We start from the raw sequence: 12,102 nt of genomic DNA on the forward strand, positions 1-12,102 counted from the left end.
ACCGAAGTATATTGTTTTACATTTAATTCAATGTAGAAATTAGTATCTTATTATTTCAATATATAACTCTATATAACATGGAAGTTACCTGAGCTAAAAGAGCTGCCATTTCTAATGCCAGATCCTTGTTCAGAGGAAAAAGTCCATTTATGATTTGATCATTTGTCTGATACATTAACAGCAACTTTTCTCTATCAGTCTCTCCACGAGCTTGCACTGAGAAATATAGTCTGTAAAAAAAAAAAAAAAAAAAAGAGTAAATTTCTCATTAAATTATATTCTTACAAAGGAATAAAGTAAAGATAAATCCAGGGAACTGAGATGGGGTTGTTTTAACACAGTACTCTAAGTGGTATGAACTTAGACTATTACTGTCAATGACTTCTGTTCTGTTCTATTTAGTACTTCCAGCAAAATAAGAAAAAACTGCTTTGAGGTTGAGGTTGAGGAACTGCTGGAGGTGAGGCTGAATCACGTTAAATGTCCATTGTCTAAATATACCAATGAAAAGACAGAGATTGTCAGAGTGGATAAAATATAAAACCCAACTATATGGTGCTTATAAGAAATCCACTTTAAATTTAATAAAAATACATAAATAGAAGTAAAGAGATGAAGCAATTTTTTAGGCCTTGAAACACCAAATCCTTAAATGTTCCTGAGGAAGGACCTAAGACATCAAGCGAAATTAAATATGCCCTCTCTTGCAAGGAATGTATGATACAGGCCTTTATTTCAATGGGCTGTGTAAACCCAGTCTTCAAAACCCTCATGATCCTTCCTGAATACCTTGGACACAGCACGGAAAAGGAAGTGAAGGTTTCAACTCAAAATCACCCCCAAATCAACATCAAATAAGGGGAGGGGGAGAAGGTGAGTTTTCTCTGGGAATCTAAAAGATAATATTTATATATGTAAGTGTGTTTTGACTTTTTGGCCACAATCTGATAAGCAGCTTTAGGGGCTCAAAAATAGTTTACATGTTATCACTATGACTTGCTGAAACACAACATGGCTTTTGTCTGCCTAGGGAGGTCTTCATTAAATCAGTAACTCGATATAGTCACTGTGTCATTTGTTCATATGTGAGATTTGTGGGGCTCTGACTCCAGGCTGCAGATCAGGCACAGGTGCTGTAAGGGCTCTAAATGCTGTGACATTGGGGTGGGTGAGCAACATCTTGACATACCTGAATCCTGCCATGACAACACAGAGGCTGGAAAAGAGAGATTTAGATACACTAGCTGTTAGGTGTGTGCTCAATTGGCTAAAACTTTGCATTTTAAGCCTTTTTTCCTCCTACACACTTGAGGGAGAGGACACACCCCTATCATTTACAGTATCTCTCCCAGTAATTCTCTCAAATAGCAGGGAAGGGGAGGGCAGCAGGTCTGAATCTCTGGGCAAGCATGGGTGGGTGTACTTTGAAAAGCTCCTCCTACCCCATGATGCTATTCATTCTTTCCTCTCTACCCAGTTTACAAATCAGAAACATCCTAAGCTCCATTTTAATCTACGATGACTACACCATGACAAATAATGCAGGATTATATTGTTAAACTGGTAGAAGAATACGGCTGGGCAACAGAAACAGATGCCAAATCCAAAGTGATATCAGAAAAGTCATATAAAACAAAGAGAAGAACATTTAAGATGAAAGCCTTCCCTTCTGGCATGCTTACATTGGTATGCACAGCTTATTTTCCCTACTGGAAGTTAGGAAGTATATCATACTCATCACTGTAACCCACTAGAGTTTAGCTAAGTGTTACCACTGGACGGTTTGGTAATACGGCTAAGGGGAGAAAAAGAACCAAATGGCTACAGGCAAGAAGAGCTTAAGTGCATTTTCTGTTATTCCCGGCAGGCAACAAGACTGAGCCTGAGAGGGAAAAAGGAAGCGTCATTAGCAAAAATAAATAAATAAATAATAAATAAAAATAATAATAAAAAAACAGAGAAAAACTATATTGGACATGAACCATTGACTCAAATCCCTAATGAAACAGTTTGGGCTCCAACAGCTATCTAGGGATTTGGGGAGAATTTGAAGAGGAACAAAAATGACCAAGAAGTCATAAATATCAAATCCGTGGAGCTTGAATAGGAAAGGCACTACAGGAATGTGATCTAAGCCTCTCACAGTATGGCCAGCTTTCAGCTGCTTCCAAATCCTAAAGAGGCTTGGAGCAGACGGAATGGGCTTCTATGACAGCAGGCAAGGCTTGGATTAGCTCGCAGGGGTATTCCCAAATCTCCACCTCCTCACTGCACACCCAGAAAGCTGAATACTGTGGGATGGAAATCACATCACTGTGGACCAGTACCATTAAACAAACACACTGCTTCCAAATTCAGCAGGGCTCTCAGCGCCGCTGGGTAATCCTTTTGTTTGCCCTCAACTGGATCCATATTCATTCTTCAGAGCATTTATTTCCTACTGTTCCCTTTCCCATCCTCTTGTAAACTTACTGGGGGGACAGCCTGCAATCTCTCTCCGTTCACCCTTCCTTCACTCCTCAGTCCACCATGTCTACTGGTTATACTCTAGTAAAACTGCAATTGTTCTCTTCCTGCCTCAGTGGCGTCCAACCTCCAGTCATCTGCTCAGAAGTCACCACTCTGCAGTCTTCCTCTATGTCCCTACAACCTCTTGGACATGCACGTCATATTCATGGTAATGACAAATATCTACAAAGCATTTACTATGTGGCAGGCTCTGAACCAAGTGCTTTACAATTGCCAACATTTAATCCTTCAGACAACCCTAGAGGTGGGAATCATTTTGACATCCATTTCACATACAGGGTACCTGAGGCACAGAGATGTTAAGTGACTTGCTCAGGGCCACATAGTAAGTGGTAGAGCCAGGATTCTAACCCAGGCAGCCTGTCTCCAGCCCATGGTCTTCACTCCTGTGCTACATTCTTCCTGTTATAGCATTGATTGCACTTCTAAGACTTCATGTCTGCCTCTCCCTATAAACTGGAAGATTCTAAAGGGTAAGGAAACTCTATTCACCTTGGAATTCCCAAGGCTTCAAACAAGGCTTGGCACTGGTAGATGGCATGAATGGACAAATAAATGGTATGTGAGAATTGCTAAGTACAGGAATTTGCCAAAAAAGCCTGAAGAATTCCCTTTCATAGTCTTAGGCAAGTGACTTAACTCTCTAAAGCTTCAGTTACCTCATCTGTGAGATGGAAATAATAATAGAACCTCGAAGAGTTGTAAGGATTATATAAGAATGCATACAAAGAGTTCAGAATAGGGCCTGATGTTAGGTAAATGTTCAACAAATGCAGGTTAGTAGTACTAGTAGTACTAGTAGTAGTATTCTCCAGAGGTCTCTGGAATCACGAGAGTCTCTTTTCTTTTTTGAGATGGAGTCCTGCTCTGTTACAACCCAGACTGGAGTGCAGTGGCATGATCTTGGCTCACCGTAACCTCTGCCTCCTGGGTTCCTGCGATTCTCCTGCCCCAGCCTGCCATGTAGCTGGGACTACAGGCACATGCCACCACGCCCAGCTAATTTTTGTATTTTTAGTAGAGACAAGGTTTCACCATGTTGACCAGGCTGGTCTTGAACTCCTGACCTCAGGTGATCCGCCCACCTCGGATCCCAAAGTGCTGGGATTACAGGCGTGAGTCACCGTGCCCAGTCCACATGAAAGTCTCTTGATCCTGCAATTTTTTTTAGTGTGAACATAGCTAGGAGAAATGGGATAAACTCCATTTCTTGGCTGTGGCCAGTTTTGTTAAAAACATGCCATGGCTCTTACAACTTCAAAAACACAGTGAGAAATCAAATTAAATAAGAAGCTTAACTGTGAATAGAATTTAAATGTTAGTTGCCAAAGATTGTCTATGAGAACAAGTTCAAAACCGATTAATTAGATCTTTCATACCTGAATCTAAATCATTAAAATTCTATCACTTGCTAAGTATCAATTTAAAATTCCATGATAAAGAGGATTGATATTTTAGCTTTGTTTATTACCATGATGCTTGGCAGATGAAGAATCAGGTCCTTGGCTGTGTGACAGGTCACAGCAAGGTTCCCTCCTAACTGTATCACTAGAAATTAGGGCTCATTGTCTAAGCTACTTATAAACACATGCAAAGCATGGCCATGTTTAGAAACAGTACTTTCTCACAGCTGTGGGTATCCAGCCATTTCAGAGTTCTGTTAAAAATTAAGCCTTTCAGTTGAGTTACTTTTTTTCCTGATGTCAAAGACATTGTCATGAGGTTTTATTTTTAAACAAGGTAATCATCATCTGTTATTCACAACTCTCTCTTTTTCAAAAAAAATTTTTTTTGAAGAGATTTATTCTGAGTCAAATATGAGTGACCATGGCCTGTGCCACAGACCTCAGGAGGTCCTGAGAACACGTGCCCAAGGTGGTCGGGGTGCTGCTTGGTTTTACACATTTTAGGGAAGCATGAGACATCAGTCAAATACACTTAAGAAATCCATTGGTTTGGTCTAGAAAGGCAGAACAACTTGAAGTGAGGACTCCACCACCTCTTATCGCAACCCAGACATTCCTTTCTATTGATCCCAGGTCTTTGGATAAACTCAACCAATTGTCAACCAAAAAATTTTTATTCACGACTCTCTTTGTCCTTCCTTGTGGTGTTTGTTAGACTTGAAGCATTTTTTAAATCTGTCTTTCATATCCAAATTGTATCCAAATTTCACTTTAGTTCCAGTCATAGCCATCATCATCAGAGTTGGTATGTATTAAGCATTCATAAGGTTTAGGAATTCATAAGATTTCATAAGCATTCATAAGATTATTAGGAATAGTCTTGGCCAGGCGCGGTGGCTCACACCTGTAATCCCAGCACTTTGCGAGGCTGAGGCGGGTGGATCACCTGAGGTCAGGGGTTCGATACCTGCCTGGACAACATGGTGAAACCCTGTTTCTACTAAAAATACAAAAATTAGCTGGGCATGGTGGCAGGCGCTTGTAATCCTAGCTATTCAGGAGGCTGAGGCAGGAGAATCGCTTGAACCTGGGAGGCAGAGGTTGTGGTGAGCCGAGATCGCGCCATTGCACTCCAGCCTGGGCGACAAGAGGGAAGCTCCATCTCAAAAAAAAAATAAGTAAATAAAAAATAAAATAAAAGAGAATGCCTGAACCTCTTCTCCATAAATGTCTCTGGCAGGCCAGGTCCAGGAGCTGGCTCCTTCCACAAAGGCTGAGGTCAAGAGGCAGGGGCAGCGATGAGGACCTTTAGGTCAGTGCTTCTCAAAACCCAGCACATGGAAGAATTATCTGGAGAGCTGTCAAAACACGGACTCCTGGGCTCCACCCCCAGAAATTCTGACTCAGTGGGTCTGAAGTGGGGCCTAATGATTTGCATTTCTAACATGTTCCACGTGGTCCTGAGGCTGCTAGTGTGGGGCCCACGTTGGGAACTACTGCTCCACATTAAACAGAACTACAATAATAATCTAGAGGGTCCAAGTCTCCTAGCCTGCTGTCCTCACCAGTCACCAAAGGGCCATTGATACATTGATAAAGGTTGCCCTCAAGGGAAACAGGTCCCTCCAGAGGTGATGCCTATTAGATTTCCAATATCTATGCAATATTGGTTATCTCTAGGAATGTATGATTTTAAAATCTTAGATACCAAAGATTAATAGTCACTTTCTTGTTACTTGAACCTCTGGCAAATTATCACAGCTCATGAGCCCCTGAATAAAGAAGCTCCAGTGTTCACAACCACCATTTATTCAGATCAACAGAGTCTGTTCAAATACTGGGTGGCCTTTTAAGTGGCCAACTGGATGAGAGAAGAGTCCAAAATATGAATGTGCCATATTTATTTAATTGATCTCCCTATTAATAAACATGTAAGTGTCTGTCCCAAATTTTTCACAAAAACATTGTCAAAGAATATGACAAAAATATGACAAGGAAGATACTGGGACATACTGGAATACTCTGCCCACTTATCTGGGTATTTCTGTGGGATAGACTATTAGAACAAGAACTTTTAAAGTGGATCAACGGCTATTACATCCTTTATGGTACATAGTGCCTTCAATTCTTACTTTCCAATTTTAAGTCTGAACATCTTCCAAAAAGAAGCCTCTGAGCATGACTCCAATAATTCCACCAGGCTCTGGGTCTAACATTTTATAGGTTCCTGAATTGACAGGGTATAAGACTCAAATAAAACCAGCAAAATACCATTATTTTGTTATAATTAATGTGAGCTGGTCAGTTAATAGTGTTTATTAAGTACTACCTTTTGCTAATACATGAAAGAAATGAAAATATTTAAAAAGAAAGAAAGGAAATCTGGTTCCTGACTACGTGCCAAAGTACATTACCATTTTATCCGTAGAGACGGTGTGTACTCTGGATTCTCTGGCATTTTCTCAATTCCTGACACAAGCTGAGCAGCCTCCCTCAACAGGCCTTTGGGCCTTTGTACATTCTTTTCCATGCATTTTGATGTTCCCACTCCCATCTCCCTCTGAACTTGGTGTAAACATCATTTCCTCAGAGGAGTTTCCCGAGGTCTCCCGTCTAGGTCAGGCTCACTGTTGTGTGCCCTCACAGTACCTCTCTCTCCCTTCAGAGAATGTACTGTGTCATTACACACTCATTAGAGTGAGGATATGCCCAACAGTTGTCTTCCTCGCTAACCCGTAGATTCCAAAAGATCAGGGACTGCGTCTGTCTGTATTTATTACAATTTTATTCATAGCATCTAGCTAAGTGATAGGCCTTATAGTTGAAGCTTGGTGAACATCGAGAGAGAGAGAGAGAGAGAGAGGCAGAAAGAAAGAGAAAAATGAGAATGAAAGACTGAGAAGGAATAAATATGAGTATAAAGAGTATATGACTTCCAGAAGACTGAGGCAAACATAGGTATCTCTTCTTTTTATTTATTTATTTATTTATATATATATATTTTGAGATGGAGTTTTGCTCTGTCGCCCAGGCTGGAGTGCAGTGGCCGGATCTCAGCTCACTGCAAGCTCCACCTCCCGGGTTCACGCCGTTCTCCTGCCTCAGCCTCCCGAGTAGTTGGGAATACAAGCGCCCACCACTGGGCCTGGCTAATTTTTTGCATTTTTAGTAGAGACGGGGTTTCATCACGTTAGCCAGGATGGTATCAATCTCCTGACCTCGTGATCCACCCGCCTCGGCCTCCCAAAGAAACATAGGTATCTCTTCTTACTACAGATCTGCAGTAGGGTATTGAAGTATTCAGTCTTTATGAAAAATGTAATAATACTGTTAAAGGAAATTATGAAAGTGAAAAATGCATCCTTGTATCAACTACTCTGAGAGAGCAGCTATTTTTTCCCATAGTTTCTATGCTTGTGTGTGTGTGTATTTTTTGTTTGTTTTGATACAGGGTTTCACTCTGTTGCCCAGGCAGGAGTGTGGAGTGCAGTGGTATAATCATGGCTCACTGCAGTCTCAACCTCCTGGGCTCAGGTGATCCTCCCACCTCAGCTGTCTGAGTAGCTGGGATTACAGGCCCATGCCACCACACCTGGCTAAATTTTGTGTTTTAGTAGAGGTGGGGTTTTGCCATGTTGGCTAGGCTGGTCTCAAACTCCTGACCTATCTGCCCACCTTGGCCTCCCAAAGTGCTGGGATTATAGGCGTGAGCCACCGTGCTCAGCTGAGACCTAGTGTTTCTAATCTTTGTCTAAAAGCATATTTTTATAAAATACAATTCTTTATGACATTAAGAGACTAGAATTAGAAACAAAACTTTATGTGACAAGTTTTTTTCCTATAGAAACAGAGTTATCATTTATAGAAAGACAAACTTACAAATAAATAATTTTTAAGGCATTCAATAGAAAGGTAAATAGTAGGTGCATTATTTGAACATGTTGTATACTCACACTTCGGCATCTGGATGCAGTATTACACACCTGTATTATTTGAACATATTGTATACTCATCCTTCGGCATCTGGATGCAGTATTACACACCTGTATTATTTGAACATATTGTATACTCATCCTTCGGCATCTGGATGCAGTATTACACACCTGTACTATTTGAACATATTGCATACTCATGCTTTGGCATCTGGATGCAGTATTACACACCTGTATTATTTGAACATATTGTATACTCATGCTTAGGCATCTGGATGCAGTATTACACACCTGTATTATTTGAACATATTGCATACTCATCCTTCGGCATCTGGATGCAGTATTACACACCTGTATTATTTGAACATATTGTATACTCATCCTTTGGCATCTGGATGCAGTATTACACACCTGTATTATTTGAACATATTGTATACTCATCCTTCGGCATCTGGATGCAGTATTACACACCTGTACTATTTGAACATATTGCATACTCATGCTTTGGCATCTGGATGCAGTATTACACACCTGTATTATTTGAACATATTGTATACTCATGCTTAGGCATCTGGATGCAGTATTACACACCTGTATTATTTGAACATATTGCATACTCATCCTTCGGCATCTGGATGCAGTATTACACACCTGTATTATTTGAACATATTGTATACTCATCCTTCGGCATCTGGATACAGTATTACACACCTGTATTATTTGAACATATTGTATACTCATGCTTCGGCATCTGGATGCGTATTACACACCTGTTTTTGTATGTCAGACGAACAGTCCTTGTACCTTCACATTTTCCAGGCTGCTGTTCTTTGGAAGCCTGTTCCCATTTGGAAATAATGTCACAAATCTAGAAAGGAAGTGGAAAATTGAGATTTACAGTACTTTTCAAATCAACATTTTTTGAAGACAAGTGTGCTGCAGACTGAAATTTTTCCATTAATATGATCAAACCAAATATACTCAAGCTTTTTGTTTTCAGCCTCTATGCAGCTCTGAGTTTAGGATGTCATTATAAATTGCTCTTTGGTCCACTTACCCTTTCGGACACACATTAACTCTGGACTGTGGCCATGCATTTTTTACTCAGAAAGGAATCTTAGTGTATGACTGCCTGAAACTGGAAACAAGAAGATTCCAGGGATTTTTTCATGATTTGGTCACTAAAGAAGTAACTTTTTCATCTTCCGAGTTCAAAAAGATTGTAATAAGTAAAGTTATACCAAAGAAATCTGAAATATAATTTATGGAAAGGGTCTAGACCCAGGTCTAGCTATTCGATTTTGGATAACTCATTTCCCTCTCTAGGCCTCAGTTTTTTCATTTGCAAAATAAGTGCATTGTTTCTCTAAGGTCCCTTGTGGTTCTATAATTCTATTTTTTTCTTTTAATTGAGATGGAGTCTCACTGTGCCGCCCAGGCTGAAGTACAGTGGCACGATCTCGGCTCACTACAACCTCTGCCTCCTGGGTTCAAGTGATTCTCCCGCTTCAGCCTCCTGAGTAGCTGAGACTACAGGTACCCGCCACCATGCCTGGTTAATTATTTTTGTATTTTTAGTAGAGACAGCGTTTCACCACGTTGATCAGGCTGGTCTTGAACTCCTGACCTCAAATGATCTGCCTGCCTTAGCCTCCCAAAGTGCTGGGATTACAGGCGTGATCCACCCCACTGGCCTAATTCTATATATATTATTGCCATTACTAAATGGAAGCTCTATTAAAGTTATTTTACTATGATCTGGAAAAGATTCTTTTAAAATCCCTCCCTTTTCATTTCCACAGGTCTGTTTTCTTTCTTTCTTTTCTTTTTTTTTTTTTTTGAGACAGTCTTGCTCTGTCGCTCAGGCTGGAGTGCAGGGGTGTGATCACGGCTCACTGCAGCCTTGACCTCATGGGCTCAAGAGTAGCTGCGACGACAGCTTGCGGCACCGTGCCTGGCTAATTTTTGTATTTTCAGTAGAGATGGGTTTTTGCCATGCTCCCCAGGCTGGTCTCAAACTCCTGGCCTCAAATGATCCACCTGTCCCGGCCTCCCAAAGTGCTTGGATTACAGGTGTAAGCCACTGCACCCGACCACAGGTCTGTTTCCTAAACCATTTTTCATTTCCAGCTCAGGCCTTCCCTAACTCCCAATGCTGAACTTAATCTCCCTCTTTCTGTGCAAAGTTCATAGCACTCTTAAAACTCATCACTTTCAACTCTAGTTCAAGGTTATCTGTGTATAACGTTGCTCTTCCCTAAGCAAATTTTAAGTTCACTGTGGGCAGGGACTATTTCTGGTCCTTTTGTATTCCCCACAGAGTCCAGTCAGCCCCTGAGATAACAATAGTTTGGTAAGAGATAAAACAGTTTAGTAAGTATTGTTAAATAAATGATAAAAAAAGGAAAGTCATTTTATTAGCACTTCTACATATCTACCCTTAGTCTCCTAATATTTAGAGTATCATTTCCATTACTAACACTTTTCCTCTCTTTAATATGGAATGTATAAATGTAGAGATTGTATATTAAGAATTCTATGAGTTTAACAAAGTCCTGTATTTTTTTCTTATCGTGGAGATTAGATTGGTTAAATTTTTGGAAAACTCCTAAACTAAACTTCTTGCAAAGTGTACTCTTCTTGTAAAGAGCAGCTTCTTTGCTGTTCATTGGGCTTGGCTCCTAAAAAGGACTTGGTTTCACCTTGATGTTTCCTTGAAGACAGTGCTCTAAATCTCTGCCAGAAGGATCGTCAGTGAACAATGCAAATCCAGACTGTGCTGGTTTCCTCATTCCTGTGTCCTGGTTCAAAGTATTCAAAAATTCTTCCACTGTGGTAGATGCGTCAAAACCAACTACCTAGACAGAAGTAACAAAACAGTTCTCTTAATAAGAAATATATAGTTTCAAACTGAGATTTTGAGGATGAAACAGAGCATGCTTGATGCATGATTAATGATAACATATTTTTCTAGGTGCTTTAACTTTTTTTTCCAAAGCTCCTCTGGAGAAAATTAACAAGGTTACCTCAGCAATTAGCTTGCTGAAGAACTCAAAAATCTTGGCTTCAGCAAACAGACACAAATCTAAAATAGAATGATCAACTGACAGCTATAAATATTTTGCAAAGATATGATGCTTACTCATTAGAAACAAACCAAGAACTATAGTACAATATGCAATCTTTAATCAAATGGAAGAAAATAAACCAGAAATACGTTTAAATAAATGAACACTTTTATGTATTTAATGTTTGTTTCTTTAATAGGCAGTTAAGTATCTGAATTCTGTGATAAAAGGCATATGGTTACAAAGACTAATTGCTAGTTTGGGAACATGTTTGCTTCAATTAATAAGCAAGCATCTAGATCTGAGAATTGGAAGGGCCCAGTGAAGTCTTCCCAGATAATTTCTGAGATTTGGAGATTTTGAAAGAGACTAAAATTGTACACACCCAGTATCAGTAATTATTTCCACACCTAGCAGGTGTACTGATGGGAAAAAGCCCCAACCAAAATGTTTTTGATTTTTCTGTCCATCAGAATCATAGTGGCAGTGAAGCCCATCCCTTATTCAGTTCAATATGGATTTGTTATAAGTGCGAATCCTTTGTAGCAAAACTGTTTCAAAACTCAGCTGTTCTGATAGTAAGTCTAATGTATTTTCATGTTTGTCACTGCCAGGTGCTGACAAAAGTAGGCAGAGAAGTCTCTGTTCCCTATAACAGAGGTTGCACATAGGATTGTCAGCTAAGCATATTTTCATCAGGTAACCTACCTGGTATATCCCATTCATGAAGTGCACCGGTATACTAAAGGGCAAAGAATGGTGATAAGGGTTTCGGAGAAGAGTTGAAAGAATTTCCATCCTTGAGGGTCTTGCTTCTCTGTCACCATTTTGTTGCGTTCTTTCTACACAACGCTGGCAGTAAATGGCATATTTTCCAAATTCTGTCCTGTAATACAAAACTTAAGATAAAATCTAAGAATAAATTTAATTGACAACCTAATATATGCAACCATTAAGAAAGCATCCCTTGTACATTATCACAATGTATTAGGCTAACTTTGACAGTAACTTTTTTAGAATGATAATACTAAACTGCTGTAACTTTCCTCAAATTCCAACTTTAGTTTTGTAACTGCCTCACTCAAACCTCCCCAAAAAGCATTCTTCGTCTTTACTGTATTATTATAGTCACAAGCTGAATTTAAAATTACCAGTCATAAGTCAATA

At 39.8% G+C, this 12,102-nt stretch overlaps 1 protein-coding gene across 24 annotated transcripts in view; it reads right to left on the reverse strand.

Annotated features, from left to right (window-relative positions):
- PLEKHH2 (pleckstrin homology, MyTH4 and FERM domain containing H2) overlaps positions 1-12,102 on the reverse strand; it is a 124,820-nt gene that overhangs the window by 15,261 nt on the left and 97,457 nt on the right. For 4 of the 24 annotated variants that reach the window (XM_050755198.1, XM_050755195.1, XM_050755196.1 and 1 more), the window contains 4 exons: positions 11,640-11,821; positions 10,570-10,721; positions 8,638-8,735; positions 89-230 (listed from right to left, as the gene is read on the reverse strand). In XM_050755198.1, coding sequence (XP_050611155.1) covers positions 89-230; positions 8,638-8,735; positions 10,570-10,721; positions 11,640-11,821 — 574 coding nt within the window. Of the gene's footprint in view, positions 1-88; positions 8,039-8,098; positions 8,219-8,278; positions 8,339-8,398; positions 8,519-8,578; positions 8,736-10,569; positions 10,722-11,639; positions 11,822-12,102 lie in introns of those variants that run through there. The other 20 variants (XR_007718931.1, XR_007718937.1, XR_007718943.1 and 17 more) reach the window with 20 other exon arrangements.

The sequence above is a fragment of the Macaca thibetana genome, chromosome 13, assembly GCF_024542745.1.
Source record: "Macaca thibetana thibetana isolate TM-01 chromosome 13, ASM2454274v1, whole genome shotgun sequence".
NCBI lineage: Eukaryota > Metazoa > Chordata > Mammalia > Primates > Cercopithecidae > Macaca > Macaca thibetana.